At 39.2% G+C, this 13,703-nt stretch overlaps 1 protein-coding gene across 1 annotated transcript; it reads right to left on the minus strand.

Moving 5' to 3' along the window:
* Window positions 1-12,182: 12,182 nt before the first annotated feature.
* On the minus strand, window positions 12,183-13,675 carry LOC102520875 (ferritin light chain-like). Its single transcript, XM_032473225.1, is given in 4 exon segments — window positions 12,183-12,210; window positions 12,340-12,345; window positions 13,114-13,266; window positions 13,268-13,675. Coding segments are annotated over 2 exon segments (528 nt in total). The 3' UTR covers window positions 12,183-12,210; window positions 12,340-12,345; window positions 13,114-13,146.
* Window positions 13,676-13,703: the final 28 nt, after the last annotated feature.

The raw sequence follows: 13,703 nt of genomic DNA on the forward strand, positions 1-13,703 counted from the left end.
TCATTCCAATATTAAAAGTAAATAAATTGAGGCACAGGTTATAAATTTTGGAGCTCCAATTAGACTTGAGGAGTGTCCCAGGTCCATCCATGTTGCTGCAAATGGCATTATTTTATTCTTTTTCATGGCTAAGTAGTATTCATTGGTATAAATATACCATAACTTTTTTATCCAGTCATCTGTCTATGGACATTTAGGTTGTTTCTGTATCTTGGCTATTATAAATAGTGCTGCTATGAATATTGGGGTGCATGTATCTTTTTGAATTAGAGTTCCCTCCATATATATATGCTTAGGAGTGGGATTGCTGGATCATATGGTAAGTCCATTTTTAGTTTTTTCAGGAATTTTCATACTGTTTTCCATAACAGCTGCACCAAACTGCATTCCCACCAACAGTGTAGGAGGGCTCCCTGTTCTCCACAGCCTCTCCAGCATTTATTGTTTGTGTACTTTTTAATGATGTCCATTCTGACTGGTGTGAGGTGATACCTCATTGTAGTTTTGGTTTGCACTAATGAGGTGGGTTTTAAGAACAATACTTTAGAGGGTAACATTTTGGTAGAGATGAGTCATTTAAAAAAGCTCATTGATGTTCCTTCTGAACCCATTTCTCCATCCAGTATCTAAGGGAAAATAAAACAGAGAAGGGAATAGTTCAACCAAGAGTGGAAAACTGATCTCTAACCCTCAGATGACCCCATGGGATTTATACTGGCTTAGAAAAGGAAGGGGAGCAGCAGGAAACATAAAGGAGGGGGAAAGTCCTGGTTCCTTAGTGAAGGACAAAGAACACTGCTAAAATTATCAACTGCGTGAGTGGTTACATCTGTCCGTGCATTACCATATTCTCGTTGCCTGGCATATTGTGGCCATTTCAATTAATGTTAGTTGAATGAATGAATAGATAGATAGATAGATAGATAGATAAACAAAATCAGGTGGAATATACCTAGAATGTTCTTGTGAGATGGCACACCCTTTTATATATCATGGAGAAAGTGGTCTAAATTCTAGACCATTCTAACTATAAATTCTGTGCTATAGTAATTAGATTATAAAATATGAGTGTGAGTTAGAAGAAAATAAGGCAGAAGACACAGAAGGTGTTTTAAGATGAGAGAACTGAAGAATTGACGAGGGGGTAGTGTTGCCTGATACTTATGGCTTAGATGGGGGAGGTGGAGTGAAAATGACAGGGTCACTGTAAGAGTGCGTGTGTCCCTCAGGCCACACCTAGATGCACCGTAGCACTTCATAACACCTTTTCCGGCATCGTCTTTTGTGCAGAGATCCTCAGAACAACATATGGAAAGTTTAGAACATTGCTTAGAGTGCTGTTTGCCAAAATGACATCTAAATTTGCTTTGACTTGTGTCTTGATTGTCGCTTTGTTGGTTTGCCTCAAAAGATTGTGTAATATATCCAGGACATATACATGGCCCCTCCTTATCTATTAAAAAAAAGAAAAGCCATGAGACTTTTTACCATCTCTGTGTTTCTGCAAGGAATTTAATCCAGATTTATCCATAGTCTCCTATGCTCTTCTGTCAGCTCATTTCTATACTTTACTATAAAGTACTACAAAGTACATTTAAGGTGTAATTATAAACTGGCTGTTAAATCAGTCTTATCTGGTTTTGGTAATACTTTGAGATATGAGTTGTATGACATATATATGGAATATATATTTTTGGAATACTTATATATATATAATGGGAAAATATATATTCAGACTATATGGATTAAGAATTTATGTGTATTTTTATAATATATATATGAAATAAATTGGAATCAAGAAATTACTCATACAATGGGGAAAGATTTTTCAACTTATGTTTGTCTATTTTATAAGAACTGTCTTATTACAGTTCTATCTAGGATTAACAAAATATTTGTGTACCTTTATACATTTTTTAAATCACTGGAAGTGTTTAAATGCAGGCTTACTTGATATATGGTATAGGAATTCTAAATTATGGATGATCAGCAGATGTAGATACCTTTAATTTATTCATCTTTATTTAGTAATTTCTAAGAAATATTTACTGAGTGCCTACTGCATGTACCAGAGTTGTTTGCACTCGTGATATGGTAGTAAACAGAACAGAAGTTCTTTCTTTCATGGACAAAACAGATAATAAAAATAATGAATTAGTAAAATATATAGTATGTTAGACAAAGTATGCATTGTTGAAGAGAATAATTAAATCAAGAAAGGAGATCCCTAAACATTCCTTGCAATCCAAAGTCTCTGATTCTTTAATTCAGGGTATATAAGCCTTAATCTCTACAAGCCAGTTGTTTTCAGAAGCCTTTGTGCACTGTACTCCTTGTCTTTTCACACTTACTGCCATTCAAGAAGCACTGATCAAACTTTTACCACCACTAACAGGAGTCTACTTCCCATGGGGTCAGCTGGGTTATAGATGGTTAACTAAAATGTAAGTAAGTATCCTTAGGAATTAGTGAATGCCAGGAAGCATTGGAAACTTTCATAATGATTCTATGGCATCTGACACTATAAAAAATAAAATGTAATGTGTGAGACTAGTAATCCCTTTTGGTCATTGTACCACAGAATCAAAAAAACACTGCACACAAAAGAGTAAACGAAAAATTAGAAAATAGAAAATTAAAAAAACTTACTTGTTGGTATGAGTTAACTTTCTAAAGGAAAAAGGGGGAAAGTAGTAGAATTATAGAATCAACCAAGTATTAAGTTCAATTTAAAACCCACTTTCCTTTTTCTTTATAACTTTTGTTTTCCTTTGGTAGGGAGAGTAACAGAATTAGAGGATTTAGAGTTTGAGACCAGTTTACAATCCTTTTTTATGAAAGAATTGTAATTATTACAAGATTTTCTTTCATCAGCCTCCTGAATCTTGATAACTCACCTCACTGACTATATAGCATAGAAGTTATAAATGATATAAATGTTCTTTTATGTTCTTTATTTTTCACTGTTCATAAGGAGTATTATTTCATGCATGTATAATATGGAAGAATGGATTTTCCTTCTCCACAACCCCAGTGCCACACTTCTGAGTCTAAGGAAATAGAAAAGCATTTTTAAAAAAACTTTTGATTTGGGGCTAATTTTAGATTTCAGAATAGTTGCAAATGTGCCTGCACACCCTTCACCTAGCTTCCCCTGATGCTTCCATCTTACATAACCGCAGTGCAGTGATCAAAACTAAGAAAGTAACCTTAGTATAATACTCTTAACTAGATTCAGACTTTATTCAGATTTCCCAGTTTTTTCACTAGTGTTCATTTTCAGTTCCAGGATCATGGCATTTAACTGTCACTTCTTAGTCTCCTCGAATCCGTGAGACTTCCTCGGTCTTTCCTTATCTTTTGTGATCTGATACTTTAGGTCAGGTATTTAAAAGACAGCCTCCCAGTTTGTATTTGTCTGATGTTTTCTTATAATTAGACTGAAGTTCTGGATATTTGGAAGGAATATCAAGAGGTGAAGTGATCTGCTCGCATCATATTGGGGGGACCTGACGGCACTGTGTCTTCTGCTGGAGATGTTAATTTGGTTATTTGGTTAGACTGGTGTCTGCCAGGTTTTTGTCTTCCGTACTTGAATGGAGTCTTTTTAATGTGAGTCAGTATTGAGACAAAGACAGAGAATTGTCTAGCCCTAGCATATTAGCCAGGGGTACTCCTTGCATTGAACAGGTGTGAGACTCTCAGACTCTTGGTCTTAAGGCAACAGACAGTGAATGTATGGGTACCTTGCCCGGATCCCCTTCGCTGATGGGTGCCCCCAACACCTGCTTGTTGTGACTATTGGCTGCTAGCACTCAGAGTTGCCCCCTCCTGCGGTTAATTGCCCTCGGCAGTGACCCTCTGACATGAGGGTACAAAAGGCCAGTCTCCCAGCCTTGGGAGGGACTAGCTGTGGAGCTACTGGGGCTCCTGAGCTTTCCCTGTGGGGTCAGAATAAGCTAATCTCTGTGTAAGACCACACTCTTGCTTAGCTTTATTCCCTGCCCTGCTTCCCTCACACACCCACCCCCAGGAGAATAAACGTTTTGAAAACATTCCCATTTCAGACTTGACTTCTAAAGAACCTGACCTAAGATAATAATACATCCCTTTGAGTTTTTCCGTCTTCATAGTCCCTCCCCACTGCCACACGCAGGTTCCACTGCCCTTCTCTCCCCACACACCCCACCCACCCAACAACAGAATCTGAAAGGGCAGAAAATGACTGCCTGCTCACAGAGGTCAGACTCAAGAAGGGCAGTGGGGACCAGTGAAGGGGTTAAAAAGACAGGGGGCTGTGATGGGCCTGAGACAGAAGACTCAGAGGGGATGTGCTCTGCATCTGCATCTTGTGCTTTCAGGGACGAAAACCTTAAATCTTGAGTGGAACTTGGAGACAAAGTATTCACTGCCCAAACCCCATGATCCAATGCAATCAGTATTGGCTGGATTGTGCTCCTTGAACTTGAAGGAGAGGATTGATAAAACATCTTCTGGGCTTCTGTATATAAGACTTGCTAGCTGACAGATCTTTTTGTTGTAAAATTCTGAGGGATGCTACTGTATTCAGAAGGGGCTGAGGAAGAACTAGTGAAATAGACTGAACAGAAACAATTTAACAGTAAGAATAAATTCAGAAGAGAGTAGCGTCACCAAGGGAGAACAGAAAAGAGTTTCCAAAAGAAGCAGATGAACAATAGTGTCAGATACAGGCTTATTTTGAGGCTCACTGAAAGCTACTTTTACTGGATGGCACTGGCAATCGTTGCTATTGGCCGAAAGGTAGTCACAAAGTGGATTCTACAAATGAAGGATATTTGTTCAAGAAATTAAACAGTGAGTTAATGATATGTAGCTACTTTGAGGATTTGGTAGATTTTCTTTGTAGATAAGGGGAGGTTTGACCAGGGGCAAAGGGCAGTTGCCAAGGGAAGGGTAAAACGAGATACGAGTCAAGAAAAATCAAACATACACACAAATAAGAATAATGTTTAAAGTCTGGCTTCTCTTGACAACTTTCATGGAGGGAAGAACCTGCAATAATTTGAGCTAGTTTTCATTATATCGTGATGATGCTTGTAGATGTAGTAGTATTGCCATGCATGACTCTAGGATGCCACACTGTGGTCTTTGTAAATATGGCTTCTGTATCATGTCATATGTTAGCATATTTCTGGATATCCATTGCAACAGTTTTCATGTTTTTTTTCTTAGTATGGCTTCCTATTTTAAGTTTCTTTTTGAGTACTACATAGCATTAAGAAGTATAAGGCCAAACAAACAATGCAACATATAAAAAGGAATGAGGGTAAAGTTACAAAAATCAATAAGTGGGTTATAAGACCTAAATATACAATTTTAAAATTTAGTTGAAAACCTTATAATGACATCTGAGATTAACTTGTAAAGTAGATTAACTTTGAAATTATGTTACATTTTTTTCTCTGTTAAAATAGAATATGACTTCTTAGAATAATGGAATTCATAAGGATACAGAGGTTCAAATAACTACAATGGTTATTTTCAGTCTTATTCCAAGCATGACTTCTTTTGTATTCATTCTGATAACACACATTCTACAATAACTGCAAACCTAGCTGTGGAAGAATCATCCAATCAAGTATACTCCGTTCTTGTTCATTTCATCTAGCTTTTTAAATCTCTTTTTATTTGAGTCTAACAACTTAGTAATTGTCTTGGTACTCCAGGTCTGTGGGAATCTGCATCACTTGTTTGTATCATATAGTCTAGCAGTAAAATGTTGAATGTAGTACTTCTTTATTTACTACCTCCCTAAGTGTATTCAAGCCTTCTTCTCCCCTGCAGATTGTTCCTTGAGGACAATAAGCCATGTCACATATTTCTTTTGAAGCCCCTATGTAAACACATCTTTAAAGTTAATAGGTTGTGGAAGGCTGTATTTCTAAAATTATATTTTAAAAAACCCCATTTGATCAAATTAATTATTTAAGATCATAAAAATTGATTTGCATTGACCAAAGTGACAAGTAAATCAATAAGAAATTCTCTTTTGATTGATTGGTTCAGTCAATCATTAGAAATACTACTCAAAATAAACCTATCTTTCCCTAAAATTTCAGTACCACGTAACTGAAGTAATCGGGTACAACTCTGGGGAGGGAATCAGAGAAACTTTAGAAATGTTAGTCTGTATTGGTTAATCTGTCCTAATGATTAGAATAATTGGCATTCTAAGTAATTAACAGAAGGATCAACGGACTTAAAGAACAAACATGAAATGGAATCACTGTTTAACAATTATCTGCTGAGTAAATTGTTCCTGGTCAGTTGCTTTTTTTGGAATGGGGGTTGATATATTGATCTAATTCACAAGATTCTAGATATCAAACATGACACTCCGATTAGCTGAACCCCTTGGTGGTCTTGGGAGGAAGGGGATATATTTTGAATGTGGGGATTATTTGAATAATTGTGGCCAGGGAGAGAAATATGGTATATTATTCTTCCCTCTGTACCTAAGCCCTTTGTTCTCTGTTTGCTGTAAAGAAAAGGAAAGCAAAACAAAAACAAAAACAAAAACAAAAACAAAAACAAAAAAATCCCAAAAAACTGAGGATAGACAGTCTTAATGCTCACCTGTCTGCTCATCAAAACCTTACCACAGAAAGAGACTCACGGACACAGAAAACAAACTTATGGTTATGGGATTGGGGTGAGGGAGGGGAGAGAGGAATAAATTGGAAGTTTGGGATTAGCAGATACAAACTACTATGTACAGAATAAACAACAAGGTTTATTATGCTCCCTACTATAAAGCACAGGGAGCTATATTCAGTGGCTTCTAGTAACCTGTGGTGAAAAAGAATATATATATATATATATATATATATATGTATGTATGTATAACTGAATCACTGTGCTATACACCAGAAACTAAAGCTAATACAACATTGTAAATCAACTATACTTCAATTACAAAAAAAAAAAAAAAAAAAAAAAGAAGGGGAAGAAAAATAAAACCCTTACCACACCTGTCACCATATTGGACTTACCATCCTGGGTCTTGAACTTTTTGCTGGGCTTTGCTCAAAGGCAGCAGGGTAGCTAAAAGAAAGAAGGGAAGCATCTTTAAATCAATTATACTTTCCTTTTTCTGGAGAAATGTGAGGTTTCTCACTTATATAGTTTATAAAGAACAATAAAAGCTATGCTGTTACACAAGAAGGACCTCTAGTATTTTATCCTGCAGGGTTGCTTCAACTAGAATATTTCCTCCAGATTTATCACCAACCTCACTGTGTTCTAAGTTACTCAAATTGTCACATGATAGTATAGGCTTCTGCTGTCTTCCTTATCTGCAATGAGAATGACAAAGAAAAGAAGGAACGATTAAGAAAACACAGATGTAATTGCTTGAAGGCCCAGGAACTACTTTGGGGGAGGATTTAGAAAGAACTTTCTGATTTGTCAGCAGAGCCAGAGGGTCATTAAATGATGCCAGGACAGAGGTTTGTAAAGGAGAGACCCACATGAATAGACAATGTCTGATGCAGGATTAATTTAGTTCATGGAAAACTGATAAGTGAAGATAAAGTGTATGACATCAGATTCTCTTCACAAAAAAATGTTGGAAGTGAGGAGTTGGAAGTGGTGGAAAGTCACTTGGTGGGGCTGGCACTTACCACAGCAACAAAATGAAAGGAGTTGAAGACAGACTGGCGTCAACGGAGGGGAATTCTCCGTTAAAAAAGAGTTGACTTTCTTGCACAAACAATGAAAGGTCAAATTAATGATTTCCGTGAACTCAGGACTTGGCTCCTCCTTTCATTATCTCTTTGACCTTGAACATTAAAACTGAAGTAACTGAAGGAAATGCCATACTTATCTCCATGCTGGGAATCTGAACGGAGTTTTTAAGGATAGAAGCTACTATTTTATCCATTTGCGGTGAAAAATTACCAAAAGCAAGACTATATTATGGGCACAAGGAAAATGCTTGATTGAAACAATGCACCTAAAAAATAAAACTTTCCTTTGGTTCTAAGAGATAGACTAGTTAGATGGCATTTGTGTCCTGAAGTCAGATGTGGCTTCAAAATGTCTTTATCACTTATTAGTTGTGTAATTTGGGCAAACTAATTAACCACTCTAAGCCTCATCCTTTTTACCTATGAAAAAGAAGTAGCAGTAACTAACATAACATTTTGTGAGCATTGAGTAAAATTACAAATGTAAAGCGCTTATCCTGGCATATGGAACATGTTTGATAGGTGTTAGTAATGAGGAAGCTGGTGGTAATGACCCGGAGGTTCTTTAGAGTGCATGAATTCCTTCTTAAGAGTGTTTATAGCTGGATGAAAGAGTGGATTCCCTCGCATCTACTGACAGCATGTATATAAGGAAGGGGGTAGTGAATTGATAAGAAAGTCAGAAAGAAAATTAAAACAAGAAGAGAGTCAAGGCAACGGAGACAATGCGTTGTGGCGGCAGTGGTAAGGGACGGGTGTCATTGGCAGAGAAGAATCAGAGCCATCACCGCCAAACGGAGGCAAAAATGAGAAAACCCGTACAATAAAAGGTAAAATTTGAACAGACTCCCAGTCACCTTGGGAGCAAGAAAGACACCTTCTCTAGGGGACAGGATTCTTAGGCATAAAGAATGTCTCTACAGAAGGTAATAGTGACAGGCTCTGTGACATAGCGCTGAAAGTTCTGAGGTTCCTGCTGGGGGTGAAGATATACACCTTCCGGAGCAAAAGATGAATGAAGACTAAGGTGCTTAGACTTGCCTATTACAAATAAGGGTACCCTGCTTAAAAAATACTGTAGAAGAAAGACTCCATTTAATATTGTGATGCTAGGAACATGAGGTTCAAAAATGAAAAGAAAATTTAGAGGTTTATCATAAACTAATGGGAAGAATTCCTTAAGTAAACTTTAGACAATGTTTATAAAACTTTGGACAGAGTTTCACCTCCTCCCGCCCCTGACAGAGAATACATAGATAAGGCATGAAATCTTTATTAATTTCTTAAAGGAGATATTTCTTCTGGTTGATTTTTAGCTCACAGTGTGTGGACTGTGGACATCTGGTAGAAGTTGACTGACAGTCTAGGTTGAAAACAACCACATTCTCCTTGTTTTTGTTTTTCTTTTTCCATTTCCCTACCACTGTGGCTGGCAATAGTAATCAAGAAACATTGCTTTTGCTCATTAAATATTATTGCTCCAGGCAGATTTTATAAACTTAAGTATAGAGATATTTTTTGTAATATTCATTTATGTGCAATTATCCTTTTTCTTTTTTGGGAAATAGGACGTATAAGACACTGTGGGTGGAAAGCAAGGGGTTATGTTTCAACTTTGGAGATTTAAGGACCTATAATCACTGAAGTGAAAGATATAGCTAAAGGAAAATACATTCTAACGAGGTATCCAGATGGTTTAAATAAGATGAACAGAAGAGGACACTGGAGAGCAGAGCATTTTGGAACTTAGTTTTTTTTTTTTTTTTTTTTTTTTTTTGTATTTGTATTTGTAAGGCATAGGAACATTTCATTGAAAAATTAATAATAGGAGGCTGTCAGCCGAGGGAGGCTGATGTGGGGTTCTAGGAGGTGAGCAGCCCAAACGAAAAAATGCACAAGGAGTTGCCATACTGCTGGACAGACTTCAGCTGGAGACACCATGGGGTTAACAACACTTTATTGCCACAGGGATGTGCACCCTATGATGCACCTGTCCTGCTTTTATCTGTTTTCTGTCAGCACATGCGCGGTCTGAGTTTCTTTGTTCATTAGGCTTACAGAATATCTCTAGCACATGCGTACTACTATTTTCTTTGTTCTAAATCTTATATAATTGACGCATGCGTGGAGCAATTATTTACTGCATACTACAAACATGCTCTGATCGTGGCCTTGGGTCCCACGGCCTTAACTCATCTCAACACCAGCTCACAGAGGCATTTCATTTTTAAATTTATTTTCATTCTTTTTGTGGGGGGAGGGGGAGGTAATTAGGTTTACTTATTTGTTTACTTTTGGAGGAGGTACTGGGGATTGAACCCAGGACCTCATGCATGCTAAGCATGTGCTTTACCACTTGAGCTGTACCTTCCTCCCTAGGAGACATTTCTTTTGGTGGTATTTTTCATTGTAAATTTCGGGTTCATTTTGTAACTATAGGACAATGGCTCTGCCATGGAGGACTTCTGGGGAGAGAGGAATCTTTACCCTTCTCCACACACTTTTGCCCTTCTTCCCATGTTTCTAATCCTTTCCCCCATCCTTTCTCCTCTCTTCCCACCTCCCTTTCTGCTCCCTCTCAGGAGAGGAGGATTTGCTAATCTGCTTGTTCAAGACCAAGGATATTAGGCTATTAGCTGGGCTGTATTGTAGGGTAGGTTTGCTTTTTCAGAATCCATAAGAATACACTCTTGTTCATCTGCATCCTGGAGTAAATCCTGGCTGGGTTTGCTCCCTTGGGGCAGACGGATCATTTTCTCTCCCCATCATGTGGCTAAGTCAGTCGGTCATTTAGTTAAGTCAATAAGCAGGCAAGGGTCCCCTCTTGTGCTCAGCCCTCTAGAGAGAGAAATAGAGAATCAGAGGCCTCACTTCCTTCTTTCCAATCCAGTTTGTCCCAGATAGTCTGCATCTCCCTGAGCCTCCGCAGACAATTACAAATGTTACAATGAAAGATTGCCATATACACATTTAACTTACTCAAATATTGTATATAATTGGCCATCACTTATGCTAAGTACAATCAAAGATGAAAAGATTTGATATGTGTTAGCAAACCAAAGGAAATAGCATGCAACTGATTCAAAGGATTATTGAGATAGAAAGAAAAAGACAGGGGGAAGGAAATGCCTGCTTCATGTGGCCAGACATGTGAATGGTGATGGATTTGTCGATATTCTTGAGGGAGACATTGAAGAATTAACTAAGGGCATAAAAAATTGACTAGCAAAGGGATATAGGATGTGAAATATAGTTATAAAAATAAAAACAGGGGCCAAGCACTTTAACCTGGGCCGAGTATGGGATTGTTGTGGGTAATTCTGTCCATACGTGATTTTCACCTTGTATTCTGGCCTTGGTTCTTAACTTGGTGTCAGACGCAGCCCCACTGCAGTGCGCTTCTCTTTGGTCCACTGTTCCTTTCATGTAAACTCCTTAGTCAGGAGTCCTGAAGCAAACATCTGAGTGGCAGCACCCAGGATGGCTGATTTCAGGACATCTAAAGCCACTGAATCTCGCTCCGTCTTCTAAGAAGACTTCCTTAACAGTCTTTCCCTTCTCAATCCGTTGTGCGGGCTTCGACTCCCGTGACTCCGCAACATCACTCTGGAAAGGTGGTCCACCTTCTCCACGTGCCCTGAATATTCTGTCTGGAAATACCGATGGCCTATGATGCTTGGGACAGGTAGTGACTGCCTGGACAACAGACCTGGCTGCAAGTGAACCCCCAGTGTCATTGCTTGTGGGGGGTAAACGGTGACAATACCTCGGGTCAGCAGACATCACGGAGACAAGCAGGAGGAACATCTCAAATATCCCAGCCTTCCCTTTCCTTGATGGGAGCTTCCTTAGTTGGAGTTTGCCCTCAATTCTACCCTAGAAGATGGTCCTGCTCCCCCTCCCTCTCTTTCCACAAAGACAGGGTAGGTGGATATTTTCCACTGAATTATTTAACGTACCCCAGGAATAGAGATCTTGGTGCATTTTGCTCACTAGTATGCCCCAGATGCCTAGAAATGCACCTGAGACACAGTAGGCAGTCAGTATGTATCTGATCACTTTATGTAATGTTAATCATTAGAACCTCAAGGCTATTTCTTATTGGCTCGATTGGGAATAAAACATAAACTAATGACAGATGTAATGAAAGAATTTTTGTATTCAGAGATCGCTGATCAATACATAGGCAATTTTTACTTTGTATTGGTCTTAGTTTGTTCAGGCTGCTATAACAAAATATCACAGACTGGGTAATTTATTGGCAACAGAATGTTGTTTTTCACAGTTCTGGAGGGTGGTGGCAGCCTGATTGGGCAGAGGCCCTCTTCCGCATTGCAGAATGCCAGTATCTCACTTTTATAGGAACATTAGTCCCATTCATGAAGGCTCTACCTTCTTGGCCTAAGCCCTCCCAAAGGCCCCCACCACCTAATGCCACCTCCTAATACTGTCATCTTGGGGACTAGGATTTCAACGTGTGAAATCTGGGGGACACAAGCATTCAGACCACAGCAATTTCTTAACATACTACTTACAATCCATGAACCCATTAATGCATATTTGTTCTAGCCACTTCCCCCCAGAACCCTGCAACAACAGAAGATCTGTCCTCTTCGTAATAAGAGTACCTGTCTCCGAAGACCTGAATTACTCCACTAGATTCTCTTTTTTGAATTCTTTTTTTTTAAAATGGAAGTGCTGGGGATTGAACCCAGGACCTCATGCATGCTAAGCACACACTCTACCACTGAGCTACACCCACCAATGCCCATCAGATTCTTTGTTTCCCACACTTGAATAGTAAAAGATGAAAAGGATAAAGTTTTGTTTTCCATTCTTTTAATAAAAACCATGGATATTCTGCCATAACACTTTTTTTCCAGCAATTTAAAGAGCAATTACTTTTCAGACATGCCTTCAGGGAGATAAAATTCCAGTCATTGTAACTGAACTTGAGTATTTCTAAGTCTTTTGAGCAGTACATTGCCAAATGACTTCTTGCTTTAAAGCCCTCAGTACAATTAGAAATGATTTTGTTTAAGTATAATCACTTCTTTAACATCTGTCTCCTCTTCTGGTATGTAAGCTCATTGAGAGAGGATTGCATCTGAATTGTACAACACTATTTCCTGACACATATTATATTATCTAGAACCAAGAAAGTACCAGGTGGAGTTACCACTACACATGGTTAGAGGATACTTACATACACACACACACACACATATGTGCTTGTGTGTGTTTGTGTATATATTTTGTTGTTGTTGTTGCAAAAAACTTTATTGTTTCCATTTGGTCCAAGGCTTGGGAGAGGGCTCCAGGATGGTTAAAAAGCTGCCTGGTGACTGCAGAGAGCCTTCAGGTGGAAGCCCTGACACCAGAGGGCTCTGTAAAGGCTGCTGGGTTGCAGGGGCTCCTAGTCGTGCTTGAGGGTGAGCCTTTCGAAGAGATACTCGCCCAGCCCAGCCTGGGGACCAGAGAGCCTGCGGAGGTGAGTCAGGTGGTCGCCCGTCTTCTTGATGAATTTCACCTCCTCATTCCAGGAAGTGGCTCTCCAGGAAGTCACAGAGGTGTGGGTCTGCACGGGCAGAACCCAGGGCATGCAGATCCAGAAGGGCCTGGTTCCGGTTCTTCTCCAGGACAATAGCAGCTTCCGTAGCGTCCTGGGTTTTTCCCCACTCATCTTGAGATGGCTTCTGCACGTCCTGGAAGAGGGCGCGGCCGCTGCGCTGGTTTTGCATTTTCAAGAGATGCTCTGCGCCCTCACGCTTCTCCTCAGCCAATTCGCGGGAAAAGTGGCCAACGCCCTCCAGAGCCACATCGTCGGGGTCGAAATAGAAGCCCAGAGAGAGACAGGTGTAGAAGGCCCGCAGATGCATGTTGACCGGGTGGTTGACAGAGGCCTCAACCTCGCTGGGATAATTCTGACAAATCTGGGAGCTCATGGTTGATGGGTAATAAGGAGTTAAGCTC

This window comes from Camelus ferus, chromosome 34 (genome assembly GCF_009834535.1).
Source record: "Camelus ferus isolate YT-003-E chromosome 34, BCGSAC_Cfer_1.0, whole genome shotgun sequence".
Lineage (NCBI taxonomy): Eukaryota > Metazoa > Chordata > Mammalia > Artiodactyla > Camelidae > Camelus > Camelus ferus.